Genomic DNA, 25,630 nt, shown 5'->3' with positions numbered 1-25,630 from the left:
TCGAGTTGGGGGATTTGTGTTCATACTGGAGTGCAAAATTAAAATCAATGGAAGATGGACAAGAAAAGTTCAAAGCCAGGTGCTCAGTTTAGAAAAAAGAGAAAAGAAGAGGAGGAGAAACGAGCAAAAGATGCAGGTAAGCAGATGTGTCATTGGATAATGGCAGGTATCCTGAAAGAATCAGAATACTTCATTAATCCCTAAGGAAATAATGTGGGTTACAGTTGCTCCAAAGAGAAATGGTAAAAAACAGTAACAGTAACAGACTAAACTCCAAACAATACATTATGTTACAGATTTTAATATTAATTAGTCAGTGTCAATTGTTGATTTGTCCTGTTCTCATTGTATGACGAATTATGATGGGTGTTTGGTAGCCGTTTGCATACAATGCATACTCTCTTCATATGTGTGTTTGTGTCTCTGGTGAAATTCAGTATGGTTCTGACAACAGTTTTATGTTAATGTACAATCCTTAATATGTTTTGTGTGTGTGGGGGGGCGCCAGAGGGAGTGTTCGCCCGGGGCGCCAAACAGGCTAGGACCGCCACTGCTCACACAAGTGAGTTACATGTCACACCGTGACAAGTCACTTACCATTGCAACACACAAAGGTAGTCATTTGGCTGTCAGCAGTTGTGAAAGTCATCTGACCTTGTATAAAAAATTCCTTAAAATGTTTTTTTTTTTCTCTCCCCACTGACTCATCCCTGGCCAGGGTACTCCAGTCAGATTAGTACACCACCTGCTTTGTCTCACAAAGGGAGGAAGGGAGGCGCATCCGTGATATCGGTTCCAAAGCAAACACGCAGACAGGCGACCCCCTAAGAAAACAACTCCCCTACCTTTACTTTGCCTCAGTAAAGGGTAAGGGCATTTTAAACTCTACACCATGGCTATTCAACTACGAAGTTAGTTGGGCCAGATTTTCAAACCGAGGAATTTATCTGGGCCAGATTTTTTTTTTTTTTTTTTTTGAAGCCAGTAAGCAGCAGATCATGATCAATTTCAAACCCACACAACTGTATTGAAAAACAAGTATTTTTTTTTATTCCTTTTCCCCTGTAAATCTGGTGACCTCTCACAAATGCACACCAAAAGGTCCGTTGAAAAAAAGGGAGCTATAACTAAACTATTTTTTGCACATTTGAAATAATAATAATAATAATAACAAAAAACATTTTGATAATTCCTTTTCAAATTAAAATAAATATTTCGCTGACCACTCGCTTTTCCTGCCATGGATGGAGCCCCATCCGTCACAAGTATACAGACACGCTTCATATCCAGACCATTTTCCTCAAAAAGAGCTTAAATCTTCTCAAACATTATTTCGCCAGCTGTGTGTCCCTCTAAGCCGAGCAATTTCCCATCCAAAAAACGGACATATACGCACAACTGTGCATTATCAGTTCTGTCTGTGATCTCCTGCTATAGACATTACATCAGTTTTCTTCAGGTCATCTAACAGCATTTCAAACTCGTCTGACGCCAGAGCTTCAACTCTACGAATATTTGAACTGTCCTACAGGGGTACGTTTTTAATAGCAGATGTCACACTCACTTTTCACCGCATCCACCACGGCCAGCATGCAGTATTTCACTGTTTCAGAATCTGTGAAAGGCCTTTTCTTCTTCGCCAAGAAGCAAACACGAAGGGAAGATGCTGCAGCTCTCTCTTGGGCTGTACAGGACCCTCACCATGGTCGTACAACTCCGGTTGTAAGATTATTAAACTCGGTAAAATGAATAAGTATTTGTCAGTCCAGGCAGGGTTAAACCGACAGTTTTCATTGTCAATTTTGCGCTTTTGGAGTGAGAAAGACATGCTGTTGTTGCATCATATATTACGATGATTGTTTAATATGTTTACATCACGGTGCATTGTGGGTTAAATATTGCTAGGCTACTAGGAGTGTTGCATTCACAGTCTACACTACGCTGTAGGAATTTTTAATTTTTTTAAAATTAATTAATGAATTAATTTTTTGCGTTTTCTCTGTGTTTCTGCCAGGACCACGGGCAGGGCCACTCGCAGGTTGCTTCTGGGCCGCATTTGGCCCGCGGGCCGCCATTTGAATAGGCTTGCTCTACACCGTCACTTTATAGCCCAATAACGGAGTGAGTTTAAATATTTCGATTTCGCTCCGAAATAGTTTGTATGATTTGTCCCTTGCTTGCATATTAAACTGGTCTAACATTTGACCAGCTTTCATTAAAAGAACAAACAAACAAACAAAAGCATATCAGAACATTTGGGTCAGCGAGAAAGAAGAAACGATGACATGTACTACGGAACTCTAACCGCACTTATGTAGAAGAAGGGGTGGTGCTATGGGGCTGTTATAGAGACAGAATCTTTGCTCTAAAGCTCAGTTCAGTAACGATGAGTAACACTGGACACTCAGTAAAATGCCACGATCTAACAACCATCTGGGATAAGGCGCAACAAACATGCATCCCGTGTGCGAAAACCCCTATAAAGCCAGGTAGGTCAAATATTATATTATATTATATTATATTATATTATATTATATTATATTATTATTCATGTAGGTCATGAAATTACCCCCAACTGTGGGTTTGATGATGACGGAGGGCGACACGAGGCACCAACAAAACCGTGCAAGACAAACACTTTTAACAATGGCAGCAGCTTCCACTGCACACTCTGTAGCCTGTGTCCGTTTCAGACTGAGAGACCTTGCAACACAACAGCTGACACCGTTTGCGGCAAGGTGCCTGTTACGCAAAGGTAAGACAACAAGCACATCACTGTGAGAAACAGGTAAACAGCTGAGGGGATGTGATGGTCTCTCTGAACCGCAGGGGATTTTCATCAAAGTGTGTGTGTGTGTGTTTCACTATCTCTTTTACGGCTTAATAAGCAGGCACAATAAGAGCGCTTTCCTCTTAAAACTCTCGCTGTTTTATCTACAGACTTTCATTCCTCCCCACCCCTTTTCTGTTTTTCTGCAGAATCCCGACAACAGATTTCCCTGTCACAGTGAGTAGGCTTTTTGCATTTAGTGTAAATTGTAAATTTTACCAGTAATAAATAAATATATAGGGGTTGCCTGTCTGTGGCAGTAGTGGTACTAAAAATATGAAACACAACAGAAAGAAGCAACAGAAGATATTTGTGGAGAGCTGGTTAAGAAGGAGTTTCTTCCTCATCAGCAACAGCCAAAACATCCATTCTGTTTTCATTCCAGACTCTGGCATATCAAGGACCTAACTTGACACCAACCTCACCACCATCACGTTCTCACAATGTGTCAAGGGCAGCCTGTAAGTTACGCGTGCACTTCACTGTACACCTGAGACACCTTTCTTGACAGTTACATTTAAATGTAACCTTGACTTTTTCCTGTGTCTGCAGGGGCAGTACCATTAGCCATTTTAATTTCCATTGTGCTCGTTGCCTTGTCTGCTTATGTGTTTGGTCTTAAACGGAAAAGAGGTATGTATACCGAAACTAGACGATCGAAGATAAACAAATGTGCACACATCAAGGTCTTGGGAACTTAAGAAACGACATAAAAGCTGACCACTGGGTTTATAAAGAGAAGTTGCCATAAAATGTTACAGAATGTAATTTTACAACCAATATAGTAGGGTTATTTTAAAATAACTTTAAAATACCCTCTAGCTTCAAGCTGGTGAATATGATTCTGACACACTCTCTCCTCTGCCTTATGTAAACAGCAAAGGCTTTTTGCAGGCAACCCTCATATATAAATGACGGATTCGCCCCCCTGACAGGTTCATCTAATGGCAGTGAAGTAGAGGACATACTTTGTGAGTCGAACTTAATGTTATCTCAAAATATACAACGCCTATCCAAACCACTGTCTAGTGAGGGATAAAAGTGGGCGGAAACTGCCATTTTGTGTTCCTGTTGACGAATGAAAGTCTGTTTCATTAACCTACTGACATCATTCATTGATGCTCTTTTTCCCCTTTCAAAATGCAGGTGCAGACATCCTGTCTGCACCTCTACAGACCGTGCTGGACAACTTGGATGTTTTGGAAGAGCTGGTGATTTTGCTGGATCCAGAGAGCCATGTAAGAAAGAGCACAAAACATCTGGCGTCGCACTGCGCCTTCCCCTCCACCTGGATTACTTACACCTACTCTATGAAGGACAGCAAAAGCCCCCTAAAAGCTGTGCTGGAGGGGGTGACCTGCAAGAACCCCGACTGGACTGTAGGGCACCTGGCTAAACTGCTCAAACAAATGGAGCGTAATGACGCCATAGCTGCTCTTGCAAAACTTAAAACAAATAAGACTGAAGTGTAGCGACTGTTTAGCCCGACTCCCAAAAAGGCTGCTACGAGCACGGAGAGAAGCGGAGCGATAAAAGGCATGCCTTATGCGTCCAAGTTGATGACGGGGGAAGTCAAGCATTCCATAAAAAATTAAATAGCTTCTTCCATATTTGCAGCTTCATTTGTTATTACGTTTGAATAATTAATGTATTATTACCTACCTCCTGGAAAACATTTAACCTCGACTGCTGTATCCCATATAAACTGCTTAACACGTGCATGAAGGACAAAGCACAGAATCAGAATTTTAGCCAGGCTTTATCTTTACCCATCCAGCTAACGAGATGCCTTTTCCTCCAGTGAACTCAACCAACATTCCACAGTTCCTGTTTTCCCCACCATCATATTTACCGCGACAGTATTCTTGTCAAAATAGAACAAATGAGTAATTTTTTTTTAAATGTTAATCTGTTTCCAATTGTTGTTGCCTTTATAATACTATTGACCTATGCAAATAAAATCATTCACTCAGTCATTTCATCAAACATCTTAACATCTTTATTAAGCAAATAACATTATAAATAAAAAAAGTGCATAGAAAAATTAAACAGGTTTAGAAATATGTATACAAATATTTACAAACTCAGGGTTTATTTGTACATGGTAACAAAGACGTAAATTTAAAGAGCACATATTTTCTCATTTTGATGTCTTTTACACTTACGTTAAAATAACCCTACTATATATATATTTATATGTATATTTATATATATGTGTATATAGAACATACAGCTTTCTTAACAGATTCTGGGCGAGATGGTCATGATAACTTCAGGTTTTGACTAGTGCCTTGCATCCTTCATGGCACGCACGCACGCACACATACATAGAAATGACAAACATTTCCAAATACACACACACACACACACACACACCTGGATATTAAAACCAAGCTATTTTTTTTAAATCATCATCCTCTCTTTTTGCATCAGTATTCCCAAACATCTGTCTAAACAGCTGAGGTAGAATCCTTGCAAGGAGTTGGGAGTGACTCTGCTCTTGTTATCAGCTAGGTGATTGACACAAGTTAACCTGGGCTCCATCCCAGTGATTGGACATGCAAGGTGGGGGGAGGGGTGGGTGGGTGATAAAAGACAAAACATGACATAATTTTGGAAAACATAATTATGGGCTTGAGTAGGCAAACAGTGCTCACTTTACTCCTGTGGCTGATTCTAAGACCATCAGTAATCTACATAAAAAAAAATAAAAGTAAAATAAAATAAAGATTCTTTAAAAATACCTGCTTTAGAACAATCTGTCATAAAGGCTTAATCGCACACCACAACTGCCCCAAAGAGAGAAAAAAAATTCAAGTAAGTTAGTGAAACAAAAGACATGATGTGTAAACAAAGCATACATATGGGAAAGGGGAAAGGGGAAGGGGGGGTTCACTAGACCGCCACCAATTTATACAAAGCACAACCTTTAACCATTTAAAATAGAAATCAAAACATGAATAAATATAACTACCAATTTGAACAGTGTGTGAATTCAATTAGCCTCACCAATGACACCACTGAACATCCACCTACAACAATCATTATTTTAAAGGCAGCAATACCTAGAAAAGTCACGCACCTACACTGTCTTCTCGACCATCGCGGTGCAGGAGCTCAATGTACATGCTCAGTAGCAATGCCTTACACCAGTGCCCTCCCTGATCAAGAGAAACTGCAGAAGATTTCACGAAGATGAAGATAATTTGGATGTTTGATGGGTAATTATGTGCAACTGCAGGGCAGCAAAGTCTTATTGCAATAGGTAACGATGAGCATCTGCCGTGAGAGTATTAAAATATATATATTTTTAAAAAAAGAAAGAAAGAAAGAAAAAGGAAGGAAATCTTCAATTTTGGCTTGGGTAGTGTTTTGCTACATACACTTTACATGAAAAAAAAAACAACCAAAGAAAGAAAGAAAAAAAAAATACCAAGAGGACGTTTCTATGACACTGTTTTTCTGCTCTGAAACCAGACACTAATTTTACACTCAAGACAGGAAGAAAGTGGGTGACGAATAGCAGGTTTTGAATGTGAGATTTTACAGATAACAACAGGAGGACTTATAAGAGTGCATAAATTTAAGATCTCAGCAGGGTAAAGAAAGAGCTAAACAATTCCTGATTCGCAAGACATCTTAGTCCAACTAAAGACAAAGCTTTTAAAAAGCTTAGCACCATGTTTTTGTTTTGATTTTCTGTTATTCACAAAAAAGACAGAAAAAGGAAAAAAAAAGGGAAAGCGTTAACATAAGAAGTACTGAATCGTACAAATAAAGGTCTGGGTGATGTATGGCTTGAGAACTGACTTCACAACTACAGGGATGGAGCTGTAATGTAATGTGACAGATAAGGCTTGATCTGAGGTTATCTGCTCAAATCCAGAAACTCTCCACACTTTGAAATCTCCAGTTGTCACGAGCACCCAAAACTACTTCCTCTGATTTAATTACAGCTGCAATTACATTATTCGGGGAGCCATACCTTTTAGTACACTGTGAGGCAAGAAACTCTGCAAAGTTTGTTTTTTGTGCTGGTTCTCATCCTCTTCCGCTTGACCCCCCCCCAAAAAAACAAAAAAAAAACAAAAAATGTCCTCACTTCTCACTAGCCATGTTTCTGGCCAGTCTCATAGTGGCTTAATCCCCCTGCTGGGCAGACTGACCGCAGCCTCCTCAAGCCCCAATCCAGTGTCACCACAATTTAAGGCTTACTAGTAAACAGGATCCTCCCCCTTTTTGTATCCAAGAGATTTCTTAGTTGAGGAAACGACGACATCTCCGGGCCCCACAGTTACAGTTGAGTTTGTTGCTGGCGTCTTCGATGGGGAACTTGTAGTCGTAGGTGAGCTCCTCCCCCCTGTAGATTTTCCTAAGAGCGAAGATGACGATGTGCTTCCGACCTTCCACGTTGATCACTCGAGAGTAGCAGTTAGGTTCACATGAGTGGTTGATAAACCTCGCCGCGTTGCCATGCATAGTCGCATCCACTACGTCGAAGTCATCGATGCGGAACATGTAACAACCGATACCCTGCAGGGAGCAGAAATGAAACCTGTTGGTGTTTTTCATGAAATCTCTCAGCATGAACCGCCAGTTGCTATGAAATACCTGACCAAAACTAGAATGACAATGATGAAGATGCACAAACCTTCCCATCATAGTACTTCTCCCTTTTATCAGTGAGCACGGAGCGAATGACGATGCCCGCGTATTCGATAACCATCTCTCCTGCTTCAATGTTCCTCTTGCAGAAAAGACCACGGCCGTGGATAGCAGACCTACAGGAAGTGTTATCAAGATGAAAACTGATTGTAAAGCAATAGGAAGATATTTAAAAAAAATCTATACAATAACACATTTGTATATTATATTGCTGATACAGGCCAAACTTTAATGTGTCCCCTTTTTTAGTTTACAATCTTTTACCTTTGCATGAATGTTGGCACACAAGCACTAACATGGTAAATACAGGAGCTAGGGCTATACCCAAAATATATACCCAAATTCAGCCACTTTGATGTTTTTTCATTTTATTGGGGGTTTTTTTTGTCTTATTTTAATATAAATGGTAAATGGACCAGCTCTTATATAGCTTTTGCTACTCAAGCACTCAAAGCACATTATGTGCCTCATTCACCAATTCACATACATTCTTACAAGCACTTTTCTCTATGCTTTGTCTACTTAAGTACTTTCTATCTAACATTCACACAAATTCAAACTCCAGTGGATGCACCGGAGGCAAGTTCCTGTTGCATGTGATGAACTCAGACATCTAATTGTTTCATCGTGTGTCTCTTTAAAACCAACACAGGATATGACTTGTCTCTCTTTGGAATCTTATCATTTCCACACTTCGTTTGATTCCCAAAAAAATCCCATATTTTTGGAAAATACGGTACACTTAAAATCAATCCTTTGATCTTTCTAAAAATCAACAGTGCCCCTTATAACCCCGTGTGCCTTATGTATGAATTCTGGTTGTGTTTACTGACCTCGAAACGATTTTATGTGCTACACGGCGCTCGAAAATCTATCAAATGTTTTAGTACGACTTTGCTGAGCTACGAATCCGCACCGCTTGATGGATTGTCGGAGCATTACGGCTATCATAGTCAGGAGCCTCGTGGAGTGATACGTACTGTGCTTTAACATAATATTACCGTATTGTGTGTGTATAACCTCTGTGGATATTATACATGGTTATGCTGAGGATATGTTATTGTTATCGCAAATTTTCTAATGTATATCGTGATAAATATTTTTGGTCATATCGCCCTGCTCTACCCTACATGCTCTTTGTCACTAGATTTTGACACTTTTCTCAGGATTGCCCCCACCCCCACCACTTCTCCTTTTGTGCTTCCTGGGTAGCAGTGACATTACAGAGTGACAAAGCTGTATTGTGCAGTGAAAAAAAAGTTTTCTGTTTAACAAGACCTTCTTTCTTAGAAATTGAGTGAGGTCACAGTGCAGCCAATGTCTTGCAGAAGTACTTGCAAAACGTGTTAAATGCGGCCAAAGTATAAACAAAGAGTGGGAATGTTTTTGTAGTTTTTTAAAAAAGCTCTCGTTGAACAGGCTGTCTCCGTAATGTCTGGCCAAGGCACTGTTTCATTTCCCAACGGCTGCTTTTTCTTCAGCCTCACTAGGATTAACATGAAACAGATGTTTGAACAGCTGTTAGCAAAAGCAGAATTGTTGTGCATGTATGCTAGCTATGATTCATTGTGTGGAATAATGGTTTTGTGTGACTCTGTTGTCTGGCTAGCAATAATGACACATTACTGCCAAAGAGCTGTTACTTGCATTCAAATGACTATCTATGTATCACCCTTGTTTTATGAAAGCTAATGCCATTTAAGTCATGTGGTTCTCATCACCACAGGATGGTAAGAGCTTTATATTGTAAGGAAAAGACCCTACAATAATAGAGAGGAAACCCCACTTGGTGACAGGGGGAAAGAAAAACTCCTTTTTAATATACAGAAACCTCTGGTAGAGCTAAAGGCTAAAATGTTTTCTCCAACTTGTTTTTCCATTAACATGATCACAGATACAATTCTATACTACACTGTAAAAAATAGTCATACATATTAAACTTAGACAGGTAAACTGAACAGAAAATGTTTTAAAGAGTCATCCATACTGGAACAAAATAAAACAAACTGGACTTCAATGCTGAATATTCATTGAACATCACTGAAGGATGCTTTTTTCAGTTTTGAATCCTCCTGCTCACGCTGCTCTTGACAGGGAATGCTTTGGTTTTCTCTGTTAATCTTATAAATAGGCAATTCTTTGGAATCAAACCAAAGTGTGAAAATGATAAAAGATTCCAAAGAGAGACAAGTCATATCCTGTGTTGGTTTTAAAGAGATGGAAGATGACACAGTTAGAGCTCTGAGTTCATTACATGCAACAGGAACTTAAATGCCATGCTGGCATTAAGATTAAGAAGTGAAACCAATTCTGAGGTTTTTTTTAAATATTTGTGGCTTTTGCAGCCAAGGCTATGAACTTTAAAAGCCTTAAAACGATGATGTTGTCAACTGAGTATTTTAAGCATCGTATAGCAATGCATTTTACTATTTCATGTAGCAATGATGAATTGCAAATGTAACTCGCCTGTACACTCCTACTGCCTCCTTGGAAGTCTTTTTCAGATGTCTGAAGCGCATGGCCATGGGCAACTCCAAACTGGTGGCTCGTCTGATAAAGGGAGCAGAAATTAATTGACCCAAAACTTCAACACCACTGTTTTGCAACATACTAAAAAAAATGACAATAGTCAATATATTTATGAAAAAGTATATTTTAGTTTTGAAAAAAAAGTGGTGTGCAGTTACAATATGAAGCTGCACAACATATTTCAGAGAAAAGCGGTTTGAAAGTCCTAATATGGCATTACAATCCAGGAAATATAAACTAAAGCCTGACCTCGTGGACTTCAAAAGAACCTCGTCTTCCTCATCGTCGTAAGGCCCAATGTCAGGAAGCTGTCTGTGCTGAGAAGCCAGGAAGTTGAACATATCAAATGTAGACTTCCTGTTGGAGCAAATAAACTGCTGTTAGTTCTAGAAGAGTTATATCTTTCTGACTCACTCTCTCCAGGATGAATCCAACAACCCTTTTCCATTAGTACCTACTCTGGGTGGCTTTACATGAGGTGACAGTACCAGTACTGTCAATTGAAGTGACAGTACCAGTACCTGGTACTGTCACCCACCTAATTGATAGTACTGGTACCCTGAGTTTGGATTCTTCTTCCAAAAATCAAAACCGCCATTTTTGAAACCCGGCGATGAGGGAAATGGCACAGAAACAACACCATGGTGGTCTAATTAAAAGCCACAGGCTGAGCAGCAGGAATTGCATCGCCTTGACATCCATCTTTGTTGTAGCGTTTGTGTTGCATACAAATGACGCCACAGGAGGGCCGGGCGTGTTGCTATAACAACCCCACGCACATTGGTGCTGCTTAACTGTAATGGAAAATGAGTCAAGCCGAGTTGTACTGCCTCAAGTCACAAGCAGGTACTAACGGAAAAAAGGCTAAAGGGCAAACATACCTAAGGTAAAGCTCCGAACGGGCACAGCCACTGGGGTTGACGGGCAGATCATCCTCCTGGCTGAACTGTTTGAAGAAACGGAAACTATGGCGCTGGCAACGGTGAGCTCCTTCAAGCTGCTCCAGCAAGAACACTAATGCGTCATGGACCAGACCCAGCATACGGGGACCGCTGAGCCACTGAAACGTCAGTGGCCTCAACCTTGCAATTGCTCGAGCCTCCTGCACCCCATCTGTGACTGCTTTCCAAGCCACTGAAGGAAGAGTTGACAATTAGATGGGATTAGCACAAAGCAATGAGCATAAAAAACGAGAACATTACGATGCTAATTTTTTAAAATGTAACACTGGCCTTACCTTCAATGGTGTCTGCCTCTACACTAAAGCCGTCATCGCTGGTTATCTCGAATCGTAAGTGTGGCTGGTCTCTATTCGTTGGACATCCCACATCATCAGATGGAGGTGGTTCGTCATCTGAGGCAGAAGCAGCGCCTAACAAAACACAATCCGTAGAGCTCCTTTTTCACATTGTTCTTAAACAATTCAACACATTTAAAGGACGCAGAAGCGAAAAGGTACCATTCATTAATCAGTGATATATTAAATGTGGCTGGTATTTTTAAACTCTTGAAATTACACAGTTTTAACTCAAGAATACCAGAATATTTCTTCCAGTCAGTCAGTGTGCTGTGTCCCACTGGTTCCCAGGCCTGCTGTTTGCCTTGTTCACTCACAGACATGAAACTCCAAGGCTCTGATCTGGGAAAAGCAAGTGGAAACAATTATTTTGTTTTTAAAAATGACTTCATATACATAAATATTTGTTTCTCAGGCTCTCTGACGCAAAATCATTGTTTTTCTATGAGAGAGAAGAACAATCATCAGACCTATTATCCACAAACTCCATGAAAGCCATAATTTGAGATAGTACAAGGCCTCATTAGTACTAACTGCGTGGGTAAATTGCACATCTACGAAGGCACCCTTTAAAGCTGAATAAAATACTGCATAAGGTATACAGGATTTGTAGGTTTTGTCTTTGGGCTGCTGAAATACGGTATCAAGCAAGATTGTGAAAACATTTCACTTTCAAAACTACAGCAATGTGGTCTCAGTTTCCAAACGCTACTTCAAAGAACAGGTGACGCGGCACAGTGATAAACTCACTGCTGTCCCAGATATTTCAAACATGCTGGTGGCAAAGAATTCAGAATGAGCCTGTGTAAAACAATGAACATTTCATGACTCCTTTGTACTTTTTTTCAGTTAAGCAATGGACTGAAATAATTTAAAAGTCACTGAAATGCTTTATTTACATTTTACACAACGTTCCAACTTCTTTGAAGTGGACTGTATTTAAAAATCGAAAAGACATCAATTCGTTGAGTAATGGAAACATATACCACCAATAGCCAATAGCCACCAATTGCTTGACTACGTGAATTTTTCTTTCTTTTGTCAGCCTAAATGATCACTGACACAATAACCAGCAGGGCAGCTAAAAAAATGAATTCAGATAGGTAAAAACTTACCCTGAGCTATCAGAATCACTTAGATGCTCCTCTTTTAACTCGTCCAAGTTCAGTACTCCTTTCACTGTGGGGGTCTTGATTCGGACTCCTGAGGCCCTGCTGGAGATGCTTGGAAAAGCTGGTTTGCGACGCTCCTCATCCTCGATGACGGGCTCTGGTTGCAGGAAGTCAACCTTAGATTTCTTTGTGACGATGCGGTCTGAAAGTGAAGACACTCTTTTCATGCGGACATGGGTGCGAGGGCGGGGTGGGGGAACTGGTTTAGGTTGTGGTGATGGAGAGCGGGGTGACTCTGGAGGATCTGGTTCAATTAACAGGCCGGGTGGCAAAACTAGTGAGGAAGGGCTCATTGTTCGAAGCCCACTCCACTTGGGGGTGTAGTTACTCGCCATTGCTTGATTAATAATTGCTTGGGCACTTTCAGCAGGACTCATGGGAGGATTCTCAGATGGCAGAGCAGGCTGCCCTGAGGCCGTGGAGGACTTAGATTTCTTTGACGCGCTGGAATCCTTCTTCTTCTTTGGTTTTCTTGAATCTGGAGCAGTTTCATCTTTTGGTGTTTTTGAAGTTTTTCTTGATTTCTTCACATTGGACATTACCATTGTGTCATTGTTTTTGTGTGTGAGCAGCTGTGTGACAGCAGATGGATTCTGAACTGCAGGCGTGACTAGTGGAGGAGGTACTGTCGTCACATTGGCCACAGATGGTGGTGCAGTCATATTACCAGCTGCAGCTAGTGTGGCTGACAGTGCGTTGCTCTGCAAAAGGCTAGCAATCTGAGTGACACAGTTGTAGGATGGGGAGTTGGGAGTAGGCAGCTGGAAAGTGTTGCTTTCAGGGTTTTTCACAAAGATCTGCCCAAGGCGGTTCACCAGTAGTACATGTGGTGTAGGGTCTACATTTGGACCTCCCACCTCCTTCACAGTAAGAATGGCATGACCCGGTAATGCCTGGGGTACCACTGGTTGCTGAGGTTCGATAGTTGGCCTGGGTGTAGCGAAATTGATGGAGATTGTATGGCCAGCTGTAGCTTCCTTCTGGACAGAAGAACTGTAACCATTTAGGATCATCGGAGCTGAGGTGGTTTGTACCTGTGTGGGAGCAGCTGAACAGTGTGTTGACAGTCCAGACAGAGGCGATATTGCTGCAGAGGAGGAAACAATGCTGACAGCTGTAGAGCCTAGTGGCTGTGTTTGTGTGGCATACACCGGTAGAGAAACAGTAGCTGATAAGCTTGGATCATTCTGAGGCACGACATTTAGTAGTGTCTGTGTCATATCTCCAACGGGACTAAGAGTTGTCAGTTTAGCAGGTTCCAGGGACGGTAAAGTTGTTGACTCTTGTACAGCGGTCACTGGTTGCAATGTAATACTTGTTAAGGGAGGCTGACTGAAAGTAGGCAAAGAATACATCTGGAGAGGGTCTACTAGTCCTTGAGAGGGGTTTGGTACATCTGTTGACATTAAAGGGGAAGGCTGAAGAAGACTCAACAGAGAGCATTGACTGTTATCAGCAGAACCTGCTACTGGGGCCTCTGTTGCAGTAGATGATAAGTCATTCATCAACACACTAGCCCCCTCAGCTGGTGATATAAACCTGCTGCAGTCAGGTGATGAGTTCAGGGCTTTACAAGGTTCGGGGGTCTCAAGTGGTGTGTCTTGCAGCACGGGAAGCATTTCGGTGAACTGTGGGTTAGTGTCACATCTCTCAAGAAGAAGAGGTGTTTCAGAGGACAACCCTGAACTGGAACCTGGCAATAACCCCTCTGAATATGGGATTTCAGGCACATTTGTAGTTAGGTTAGGCAGAATGTTATCAACTGGAGAAGAAAGCATGGGCTCTTGGTTTACTAAAGGGGTTTCAGAGGTTTGACTGGTATCAAAAGATTTAGGTGCATCTTGGGTTGAACCATCAGCGGGATCTTTTGTGGCTTCTGAAATCGTGACTGGAGAAGAATCTGTTCGCTTATCATCAGATGATTCTTTGGAAGGTTGTGTGCTGCTAGCGGTTTCAAAGTCAGGAAGATTTTTATCATTTAGTTTTTTGGCTTGTATCTGAGTTTGACTGTTAACTTTTTGAGCATCATCACTGGTTGCTATACTTGCATCACTCTCTGTGCCGTCATCTACCCCATCCAGTTGAGCCATAGGTCGAGAGGAAGGCGAGGATGGAGACTTCGAGTGATCTTTTGATCCCGGGCAGCTGACTATTGTGCGAGAGAAGTCAAAATAGTGCTCCATATCTTCATCTGAGGATGTGTTACCCAGGTCATCCCTGGCTGAGGCTGCAGACCGTGGCAAACTGGCAACAAGGGTCTTCTTCTTCTGTACTTCTTGGGCTGCTCCCCAAAATTCCTCTTGATCATCACCTTCCACCACTATTTGCTCACCACAATTCATTGCCACCCCCTCATTTAAGAGGGTTTCTTCAATTTCAAGTTCTGTCCGCATCTCTTGGCCCAGACTCAAGTTGGGGTCCTTGTGGAATGAACTGTAGGGAAACTCTTCTTCATCTTTCTGTTGGTCCAAGTCCTCCTGGGGTGATGTACCATTTGCTGGAGAGACATCCTCTGGCTCTGGTGAAGCTAAGAAGTTGTGTGGCACCTCGACTGAGTCCGACTGGCTTAGATCAAACGACAGTCGACTTCTGGGTAAATGTTGTACAGGTGAAGAGAAGGGTAGACTTTGAGAGGGAAAATTTCCAGCACCTTCCTGCCAGGGAGACTGGGGAAAGAATAACGAGTTACAGTGGGCTGTATTCCCAGAGGATCGTACAGAGGAAGAACCTCTACTTCCAACTGGGCGGGATGACGTAGAATTTATCAGGCTGTCTGTTGCACCAAGTGGGAACAAGGGGGAGGTAGGGAGGGAATTTTTTCCAGTGCGGAGAGTGACTGGTCCAGTTACAGGACCCAGAGGAGGGGGGGACCTGTGACTGCGCAGACCTGTTGTCTGTGAGTGTGGGCCGTGGCGACGAACTCCTCGAGTCTCTTCTAGATCACTAATGGTCAGTATGTGGTGGGGCTGGGCTACTCCTAAGAGGAAAACAGAAATAATCAGTTATATTTACATTCTGTGATGGCTTATTTATTATGTTTCTAAATAAGAACAGGTTACAATTTCTATCATACCTGGGGAAGGCAGAGGTCTTGACATTCCTCCAGCTGGTCTCCTGGGTTGGGGAATCTTTGGCCTTGCACCGTGATCTGACTTTGGGTGGATACCTGGAATCGAGGTTTCCTCCATTGTGGGGTGGCACTCTGATATATAAGTGTCTTGAGTTTTTGATACTGAAGAGTGATAGAAATGATTTATGAATACAGCGAATCACTTGTTAAGGCAATCTAGTTTTCAGAAGTAAAGAAAACCCCCAAAACAAACAAACAAATCAACACACCAGGTATTGGACGGGGGCTGTGAGCAATGGTGTGATTATCTCCCTGGTTCGGCATCTCCTCAACTGGCTTCTCTGGGACAATTGGCCGGACCTCTCGGACTGTACATGTGTATTTGCACCGCCGCAATGGGTTAACCGTACTCCAATACCACCGAGAACACCTTATTATGGAAGAGGGAAATTCATTCAATGTTGCAAATATAATTTCTTTATATAATCAAGTGTTATCAAGTATAATTAATGTTAAAAGCAGAATATACAACTCACTGAAAACCAACAGGAAACAATTTTCCTTTGTTCGCTGAAAGTTCTGTCAGCACACCTAGATTTTCAATCTGTAGGGAACCTGTGCCGTAACAATGTGGAGACCAATTCTGAGTTTAACAAAAGCAGATTCTAATGAACACCTTTAAGGGCCCAAACAAGCAACCAACTAAAACAAAACAGCTTACCGATCATCACGTTGATAAGGTCTGGCTCCAACCCAGTCAAGAACTTTCTGCGGAGACTGATCCCCTCAAAATCAACATACACTCTGCGGTTTACTTCAAATTCCTGACCAGTTATCATCTGTAAAACAAAGGTACATAACTAAAATTAGGGTTTAAATAAAAATATTCTTTTTTCTTTTTTTAAAAATGTACTTCAAACTTGTTTAAATCCTGAAAGAGGCGAGGTGGGAGAGGAGAATTTACCCTGCCACTGATGAGATGTCGGTGTTTATAGCAGTAGACCTTTTTATCATCCTGGAAGACACACTGACGGGAGCGGGCGCACATGAAGTGGTAGTTGCTTTGACAAGATGTCAGACAGCAGCCCACAGTGGCACCCGACTGATTGCAACGTTCACATCGCTGAAGACGATTGGGGTTAATGACAGTGAAGAGTGAAGAATAAAGTTTGGGTTAACGTAATTACAATAAAAAGACTGATCTGGTTCAACTCTACAGATTTTAAGCAATTTTCAGTTTATCAGGGTGATAACAACTAACCATCAAACGTCCCCTTGTGACAGCGCTGTGTACATGCAGCAGAGAGCCATTGTCCTCTTCAAAAACTTCTGCAGACCACAGGCAGCAGTTGACATGAGCCCATTCATTCTGGCCCAAATACAGTAACCTGCCTGCTTCCTGAGAAAGGAAAAAACACAATCCAACATGAAATTAATCAAAGAGAATGGAGAATTTACAAAAATAAGTGAATTGTGTTTGCATTCTTCTGTGAACCACTCAATTTTAATGTTTTGGGAATTATTTACATTCGATTTGAGGTCTCCATATTTTTGACACAAAGAGCACTGTCTCTCATCATCTTTAGACCATCCAGTGTCTAGATCAGCTTTTGAAAGCCGACCTCTTTTTCCTAAGTAAACACACAAAAGTAAATATTTAGTGGAAGAGAAAAAAACAGAAAAAAAAGAACATTTTCTCATAAACTAAATCCGTCACCTTTGAATTTGAGTCTGCTGCTTTTAAAATGGTTCAGGCTTGAAGATTCCCTAGACATTGGAGAAAGAGCCTCTTCTTCCTTTATATCCAAGCTTTGTCCATTGTCTTCCTGCAGGAGTCCCAGTGGAGTTCTAGATGAAAGATCCTCTCTCTCCTGCCACTGAGCATAAACATGCTCTGTTGTAGGAGGATGAACAGCCTGGGACAACATCCCCCTGAAGAGAGAGTTCAGAAGTTCAAAAATTGAAGCAGCACAAAAACAGAATGGTGCTTTCCCTTTTCATTATACAGCATGCATCAGAAGTGAAGAAACCCACATAAATTTACCTACTTGATAAAAATATTTAACACTTAAAATATTTACAGTTCTATATAATGTCTTGTATCTCAATAACTGCAGGCTTAAACTAATAATAAAGCCTCAAAATTAGAAACTAAAGCAAATACTCTAGCGATGAAGTTAGAAAACCTATTGTCATTGAAACAAAATTAAGCAGAGCTGTGATTTCCAGACAGTTATTAAATGAACACCAGACATTTCACAGGGTTGGACATACATGTAAAAGAACTGAAAGACTATGATCCAATCACTTGACATGAATCTAACAGAAGACGTTTGGATCATTTTATGAAGAAAGAAAGAAAAATGCACCATCTCTAGCCAAGAGCACCGCCCGAGTAGAGACATATTTTCTGACCAAAGACAGATTGTCTTTCTGGTGTGCAACACTAGCAGTGAAGATGCTGACAAAGTATGCCATCAAAGAAAGGTGGACATATTGATTAAAAAAAAAAAAATCAAAGATTTCAGTTTTGGTTAAAAAAAACCCCTCAGTGGTTGTAGGATATTCCTACATTCCTATTCACAATAGTTGAAATGTGCAATTCCCTGGTATTCCTATTCCTATTTATCCCTATTATATACTCTGTATTTATATAGGTCTCTGTATTTATATATGTGTATATATGGTATATTTCTGCTCATATTCTGCAACCTCTGTTGGTGCAGTGCTACCGGAAACTGAATTTCCCGGAGGAACCCATCCGAGGGATTAATAATATCTAATCAACAGTGAAGTCTGTACTTCTAATATAGTAAATCTAAACTGTTTGTTTTTTGTTTTGTATTTTACTGTAAGGAGACATGACTTTAGCTAATTTTATAGTTAGTTATAGTGATGCTTCACACAGATGTGCTCATTTCTGTTGTATCTATTGTGAAAAGGGGTGCTTGAGGGAAATGTGATTATGGACTCGTGTTTTTATATTTTCACTGTAGGTAGCGAAGATTAGAGAGCTACGTGTAAATTTAGGATTTTGTTTGTAGTGCTGAGGTGGGGAAGGCAGGACAGCTGAAGGGGATGGTACAATGGGCGGGACACCGAACCCATAAGATTGTGTTGATTTCCAGTTGTGAGCCAGACCTCGCTAGACGTAGCGGAAGTAGGCTAGGTCTCCGGATGCATCTGTATTTTATTGTAAAGCGCAAATAAAAAGATGTCTGATTTTGGAAGTAAGAGTCTCCGCCTGATCACTACCATTAAAATAATCAGTGAAATCGGTGTACTTCAACACTATCTAGGTACATAACTTTAATGGAGTATTTCTTAAACTTATAAAATGTTAAAAATGTAATACTCACACTGGCAAGTCTTTGGTACAAGGGTCCCACACCTTTGGGTCTTGGCTGTTGAACCAATTAAATACCTCCTCGAGCAGCTAAAAGAGAAAAATCACTCAATAATTATAAATGTTATAAAACTGAAAACAAACAAACAAAAAGATAAATCATGCTTAAAGCCAATCATGCATAACTTCAGGAGACTTTGTGTTTTCAGCCATACAGCACCTTTAAGTAGTAGGATCGTGCCAAGGCAGTAGGTCTCCGCTCCTCTGGAAGATCTTCTTCTTGCTCTAGCCTCTTTCGCACCACCTGGACCACATCCTCATGGAACATTTTCTATTAAAAAAAAGAAAGAAAAAATATTTTGGTGTCCTTGAGATGTTCAATCTTGTGCTGATAGGGCAGCTGCATTTCCAACAAAAGAATGTAACTACAGTAGTCCCTCGTTTATCGCGGTAGTTACGTTCTAAAAATAACCATAACCGATATGTGAAATCCACAAAGTAGTCAACTTTATGTTTTACAATTATTATAGATGTTTTATGGCTTTAAATGCCGTGACTACACACTTTATACACTTTTCTCTGACAGGCTTGAACATTTTACACTTATCTCTCTTGTTTAAACACCCTCAAAGTTCAATCCTTTGTAGAAAAAAAAGTCCAGTATTACAGAATAAAACCAAAGGCACCTGCGGTTTCCTTTGATGGTGCAAAACGTTTCATCGACATTACAGGATGACACACGGCACGATAGTGATTGACAATAGTCTACAGCCAATCAGAACGCAGAACACAATGCGCTGTAAAAAACAAACAAACACAAAAAAAAGCATGCAAAATTGCACCAAAAAAATCTGCCAAACAGCGAGACCGAAAGGTGAACTGCGTTATAGTGAGGGACCACTGTACCATTCTATATCACATAATAGGGCTGTACATTCATTGAATTTGAATCTAGACGACAATTTTGGCATTACACAATTAAATTGAGCAATATTTAAAATGCATGTTTTGCTAATTAAAATGCAAAAGCAAATGAAGCGTTTCTTTTTTTTTTTTTTTTGCCTGTCCTGTTTGGCTCTTTTGCCATCAGAATTATTGTCTAAAGGCGAAGAAAGATGCCCAACAGATTTACTTTACCAAATTGACCATCCCAGCCTTGCCGTAATGGTCTATTTGATTCACCTTTTATTGTTTATTTTATTTTATTTTTACTTGCTAAATACGGGACAGATTTGACTGGGGTAAAGAAAGGGGAGAAAGAAAGAGGGAAAGAAAAACAGCGGGGAAGAGGGACGGGGATAAAGGGCAAAAAACAAAAACCAACAAAATAAGCAGAAAAAAAAATACATATATCAATCACCTGGATCACATGTTGAGAAAGAAAAAAGAAAACAAGCAGAAGAAAAAAAAAAGAGCAACATAATAAACAACATCACGATGATATATGGGAATATAACAGTAAATACTAAATATTAAACATTATTGTGCAGCACGCAAGATCGACAGCGCACAGCGTGTGTCGTTTGTGTGTGTGTGAGCACCCGTGTGTACAACTGTCAGCATGAACGCGCTTGTATTAAAAGGTTCCTTCATGTAATGATCTGCTAGAGGGTGTGGGGGAGCCACAGCCCCGTCCTCAAGGGCATGAAGCAGGGCATGAGATCAAAACTCCAGACATCCAGAGGCCCTCAAAACACAAGAGACCAAGGAAGACCAACAGAGGGGCAGCCGCGCCACTGTCCCAGAAAGAGCTGAGGAGAGCCCTGCGGAGCAGAAGCCAGGGGGGGTTGCAGTGACGTGCCCGTGAGCTCAGCCAGCTGTGCCAGAGTGACCGAGCCCCAGGCCGAGAGGCCGAGGGCACCCCACCCCTGAAGGGGCCCGAGCGAGCCCCAGGCTCCAGACCCCGACAAGCAGCCACCAAGGAGTGAGCCGGTGTGTACCTGGACGCCCACCCCCGGACACAAAGACCCACCAACGCACCGATGTCTGAGGGCGTCTGCCACTGGCAGGGAAAGTGGTGGTAGGGGGAGATAAGCCTCCATACCTTGGAGGGCCTGAGATGTCCCCAGAGAGGTGGCGTCTGATACCCAACCTGACATATAGACACAGACAAACAGGCACACACAGATACAAACATCCATTCCCACCCTCATGCTCTCGCATGCAATTACTCAACACTCACCCAACGTGGAGACAGACACAAAGAGACACTGTACACACGATCACACTTCCCAAGCGTACTCTATACCCCAGGTCAAGGTACCCTTGCCCCTGGAGGGGGAAACTGCACCCAGACCCAGGTGTTACCCTTTTCCCTGGGGTGGAGAGAAGCAGACCGCCCCGACTCGGCAGCAGCAGGGAGGCCCCACATTCCAGACCCCAGTCGGACGGCCAACTCCTCCTCCTGGCCCCCCCCCCCCCCGCTCCAGCAGGCTGCAGAGAACGGGCGTGTGTGAAGACTCCGAACCTCCCTCCGCCCGCTCATAATGTAGTGTTGATGCATGTGTGTTCTAAGGTGCATTTAAAACCCAGGAGGGCATGGAGCTACCTGCCAGAGAGCAGCAGGTAAGCACATAGCCCCTCCTGCTAGCCCTCAATGTCTACGTGTATTCAAAATTGAGAGGTGGGCAACGACGCCAGGGGTGAGGTGCACACCCTGATGGTAATTTGGATTCCGTGTATCGTGCCCACCCCCAAGATCCTATATGTATGTGTAATGGGTGTGAGTAATGTGAATGTCTAAGTTGTGAGATAAAATTGAGGCACAGGCAGCCAGAAGGGGACGGGGGATGGGGGTAGCAAGGCCCTGCACGTTTGGGTGATTGTGGTGGAGCGGGAAGAGGGAGGCAGCTGGAGATGGGGAGGCAAAGAAGGGAGGGGCAAATGACCCCTCCCTGGGGCCAGCTCCCCCGCTGACCCCAGTAGGCACCCCCATACTCTGCAACCTGCCAGGGAAAGGGGGCCCAGGCCCATTAGGACCGGGGCCCAGTTCGGCAGCGCCGCCTGGCCCCAAAGAGACCGGGACAGCCCACCCGACCCCACCACAGAGAAACCGGCACCCACCCCATCATCCACTCATCTTCCAGATTACACAAGACAATAGACACCCAGGCTGAGATCTTCCTCCACCTCTCCTGTATCTCCCTCTCCTGCAGAGTGAGTTCCTGAAGAGAGGAGACCCCCTGCAAGATGTAACAGCCTCCCCGAACAGTTGAAGAGCCCCCCAGGTGGCTCGATGCACTGGCGGCACCCTGCGCCAGGGCTGGGACCCCATACACCCACAACCCCGGCAACACACCAACCAGGACCCAAGCCCCCAAGGCCCAGCCAGGGGCCCAGCCCAGAGATGGAGCACCCCCAGAACCCCACGCCCGTCCCAGACCCACCCAGGGGCAGCCAGGCTACCAGGTCAGTAACCCACGTCCGTCAACGAAGGCTTCATGAAAATGGTCAACATATTAGACAAACACAGGTCGAGCTCGAGCAATTCTTTATCAAAAGTGGCAAAACTTGCACTGTTTTATTTGCATACATCATACAGGTATAAAGAAAGGAGTGAAAAACATAAGGAGAATAAGGAAGACCGATTTAACTTTCACTTATATTTTCGTACATATATGAAAATGTGAAAGCAATGTTCGGTTTACAATTTGCAATAAAAACTGAACGATCATGATCATCATTTTTACTATGATGGTACAGACCTAATGTTTAAATGGAAGCACAATGTTTTATACCAGTTAATCTACTTGAGCTGATTATGTGACATTAAATAAGGGGCCGTGTACTCACCAGTGTAGTATAAAGGCCTTTGTCAAACTTCTTTCCTACAGCTCGGAGGTCACAGGCTGGCTTTCCTTCTATGCCACTGTCAGGGTCGACCGATCTTTCACACTACAACAGAAGTCGAAGAAAATTAAACATCATGCAATTTGAGTGGTTTACTAAAATAAAATAATAATAATACAGTAAACGGAAATATTTTGTTAGCTATATTCAATGATATGTAGCATAAAAACCAACATTTGAGTCATAAAAATTAGAGATGAACCGACTGCAATGTGTGACCAGCCTATACCGATTTTTCCTGGTTATGATTTTTTTTCTAAGAACTACAATTGACAGCATATACAAACAAGAATCATGTATTTTATGTTCATAATAAAAAAAAAACAACTTATTAAACTTCACAATTTATCCCAATATGCAGTAAGTTACAGGAACTTCTCTCACTTTAACAACTGAAAATAAAGTGCTCTACTGCTGTAAAGAGGAACACATACATGAAAACGTGTTTCTGTGCACCCACCTTTAACTGACATATTTCACCTTACCTTTAGCAAACAAAAGCAAGTGCAGCAGATTCATATAACAAAAAAACAAACAAAAACGAGTCAGGGACTTGCATCATTTTCCAGTATGTGTAGAACTTCAACAGATAACAGGACATTGATTCTTTTTTCTTTTTCACTTGTCTCCATAAGTTTTCCTGTAACTGCTTTGATCTTTTGCTCATGCCAAGGCTTCTTTAAGCTTTAGTTATCTTTACCACTTTTCTTTTGTTAGCTTCTGTAAAAATGTCCATGTTCAGCTGGATAAGTTTGAGTTAAGCATCTGATTAAGTTTTCGGCAAAAGTTTTCGTAGTGCTTTCCCTTGCAGGTTACTTTACCAAACTTTACTCACAACATGTTAACATATGGCTGTGAGTGGGTGCATGAGTAGTTGTGCATGTTGTGCATGCATGAAATGGACCAGCTCATAACGGCACATATATCAGGCTGGTCACCGGTTGGTGTTGAGAACACCGAAAATCATCCGATTCCAGTCCCTGGCAAGTCAATCATTGCATCACTAATAAAAATAGAAGCAAAGTCTCCTACCTGTGAGCAGGTAACAAGGTGCTGGGTGAGGGTGGATGAAAGCAAGCATGCTAGCACCTTCTCCACCCCAGCCCTGAGCTCAATGTAGAGAAGCTCTCTCCAGGCACTGGGTTGGGTCACACTACATGGTCGACATGAATACACTACACTCTCTGGCAGGCTGGACAGGATCTCATACAGCTCATCTGAAATTATTTTACAGGAGAGATATTTTGGATGGAGGCAGAGAAATCCACTCATAATCAAAATTCACAAATGCAATCTAAGAAAAATATTCATGCTCAGCTGACAGTAGCAGATAACATTTAAGTTTGATAATGCTGTTCCAGTATTAAGAAGCTTCAAAACTGTATACCATCAATGTTTACAGAGTCAATAATAAAAATCACCTGTTAGATCCTCACACTTGGCATGAACCCAATGGTTGCAGGTGCCACACTGCATCATTTGACTATCATAGTCATTGTCCTCATAACACTTGAAGCAGATTGGACAGTAGTTACCTAAAAAAAGAGACATTCAGACAAGTTAAAGAAGCTGAAAATTCACCAAATGATAAACTTATTGTTAAGGTTAAACTGTCGCCTCACCCTGGTCATAGAGTTTTGAACAATCTGGACATAGTCCTTTGTCATGGTTCCACTCAGTGTCCCAACTCTTCCCTGGTGTGACGCCACAACTTTTGCACCTAGTGCATGTCATACACACCTGCACAAAATATTACTATGAGAAATCGGCAGGTTGTAGTAAATATCCCTAAAATTGTGTTTTTTTGAGTAACCTACCCAGGCTTTCCTCTTCTTGTTTTGTTTTGGGTAGTTTGGTCCCAAACAGGAGGCATGATAGCAGTTCTGGCATCGTTCACACTCTAATAAAGGCTGAGGAAGACATGGAAGCAAACAGATTAAGTACATACCAATAAGAAAGCTAAACAAGACAAATAAAATGTTTTAACCTTTGAGAGCCTGTTTTTCCTTCCGCACACATGGCAAAACTTGCAGCGTCTGCAGCACCAGTTTTCTTTGTTCTCCTCTGAGGGGCGCTCCGCTGGCTCAAGGCAAAATTTGTGGAAAGGTTCACAGCACACTTGGCAATACAGCATCTGTAAAATGAGGGTCAGAGGAAAAAAAAAAGAACATGTAAATAACAAAAAAGGACACTTTGATATCTGAATCATGTAGTGTTTAATGTTTATCTAAACTTGTTGAAAATACAAGGTGGTAAGCAGGAGACTGAATATTTAAATTAAAATTGAGTAGAAATTATCAGTTACCTCATGTTGCCCTTTACTGGCACAAAGGAAGCAGACATAGGGTGGCATGGGAGGCGCAGAGGTCAGTATACTTAATCCACTCATATTCCAGACATTCTCCAAAGCACAGTCCTCCTGAAAATGAGACAAAAATTGAAAAAGATAAATAAATTAAAAAAAATTAAAGATTTTCACAGTAGTTACCATTACCCTACTCTTTCCATTAATCAATGCCCATATAGATATTTACACTATGTTGTTGATTGAACTGTGGATTAACTTTGTGTATTAAATTTAATGCAAGTTGTAATTTGCATTTTCACACATGTAAAACTTTCATTCATAGATTAAAAAAATAATTCGACAGATCAGAAGGAACAAAACTCTAATGAATGATGTATGGAACGCTGCACATGTGGGAACTTAGATTAACACCGACCCCTGCTGGGCAAAACATTATACTAACGTGAAAACATGAAATGCATTTTAAATTATTACAGGTGTTAGCTGTGTGTACATCTTCTGTGGAGTAAATAATATTTGAGGAAGGCAAATAAGAAACCAAGTATGTCTCCAAATACATAACTC

The 25,630-nt window shown here is 41.7% G+C and overlaps 2 protein-coding genes across 3 annotated transcripts in view; one reads left to right on the top strand and one right to left on the bottom strand.

The window, feature by feature from the left end:
• The first annotated feature begins 2,012 nt into the window (after positions 1–2,012).
• Positions 2,013–5,008, top strand: igflr1 (IGF-like family receptor 1). Its single transcript, XM_085422649.1, has 7 exons — positions 2,013–2,489; positions 2,557–2,755; positions 2,980–3,007; positions 3,216–3,291; positions 3,383–3,463; positions 3,709–3,801; positions 3,977–5,008. Exons 1-7 carry the CDS (start codon positions 2,387–2,389, stop codon positions 4,300–4,302), a joined length of 906 nt encoding a protein of 301 aa, XP_085278775.1. The 5' UTR covers positions 2,013–2,386; the 3' UTR covers positions 4,303–5,008.
• A 386-nt stretch (positions 5,009–5,394) lies between these two features.
• The window catches only part of kmt2bb (lysine (K)-specific methyltransferase 2Bb), a 28,753-nt gene continuing 8,517 nt past the window's right edge, over positions 5,395–25,630 (bottom strand). For both annotated transcript variants that reach the window (XM_085422645.1, XM_085422647.1), the window contains exons 12-36: positions 25,064–25,177; positions 24,746–24,892; positions 24,576–24,668; positions 24,381–24,498; positions 24,180–24,293; positions 23,791–23,975; positions 22,702–22,803; positions 19,130–19,240; positions 18,923–18,999; positions 17,281–17,495; positions 17,091–17,194; positions 16,825–16,962; positions 16,528–16,686; positions 16,285–16,402; positions 16,100–16,178; positions 15,833–15,993; positions 15,567–15,725; positions 12,437–15,470; positions 11,563–11,663; positions 11,262–11,396; positions 10,906–11,158; positions 10,274–10,381; positions 9,962–10,045; positions 7,482–7,611; positions 5,395–7,363 (exon numbers count right to left, since the gene is read on the bottom strand). In XM_085422645.1, coding sequence (XP_085278771.1) covers positions 7,088–7,363; positions 7,482–7,611; positions 9,962–10,045; positions 10,274–10,381; positions 10,906–11,158; positions 11,262–11,396; positions 11,563–11,663; positions 12,437–15,470; positions 15,567–15,725; positions 15,833–15,993; positions 16,100–16,178; positions 16,285–16,402; positions 16,528–16,686; positions 16,825–16,962; positions 17,091–17,194; positions 17,281–17,495; positions 18,923–18,999; positions 19,130–19,240; positions 22,702–22,803; positions 23,791–23,975; positions 24,180–24,293; positions 24,381–24,498; positions 24,576–24,668; positions 24,746–24,892; positions 25,064–25,177 — 6,315 coding nt within the window. In that variant the 3' untranslated portion in view covers positions 5,395–7,087. The remainder of the gene's footprint in view (positions 7,364–7,481; positions 7,612–9,961; positions 10,046–10,273; positions 10,382–10,905; positions 11,159–11,261; positions 11,397–11,562; positions 11,664–12,436; positions 15,471–15,566; positions 15,726–15,832; positions 15,994–16,099; positions 16,179–16,284; positions 16,403–16,527; positions 16,687–16,824; positions 16,963–17,090; positions 17,195–17,280; positions 17,496–18,922; positions 19,000–19,129; positions 19,241–22,701; positions 22,804–23,790; positions 23,976–24,179; positions 24,294–24,380; positions 24,499–24,575; positions 24,669–24,745; positions 24,893–25,063; positions 25,178–25,630) is intronic.

This window comes from Rhamphochromis longiceps, linkage group LG11 (assembly GCF_057381845.1).
Source record: "Rhamphochromis longiceps isolate RC_006_pf linkage group LG11, R_longiceps_female_GT1.1, whole genome shotgun sequence".
NCBI lineage: Eukaryota > Metazoa > Chordata > Actinopteri > Cichliformes > Cichlidae > Rhamphochromis > Rhamphochromis longiceps.
The sequence above is the reverse complement of the archived record's forward strand: the minus strand, read 5'-3'. Positions and strand labels throughout refer to the sequence as shown.

Coding starts and splice junctions, on each gene's coding strand:
- igflr1 (XM_085422649.1), top strand. CDS start 2,387: ATGAGTAACACTGGACACTCAGTAAAATGCCACGATCTAACAACCATC. Junction 3,008..3,215: donor CAACAGATTTCCCTGTCACA/GTGAGTAGGCTT, acceptor TTTTCATTCCAG/ACTCTGGCATATCAAGGACC. Junction 3,802..3,976: donor TGAAGTAGAGGACATACTTT/GTGAGTCGAACT, acceptor TTCAAAATGCAG/GTGCAGACATCCTGTCTGCA.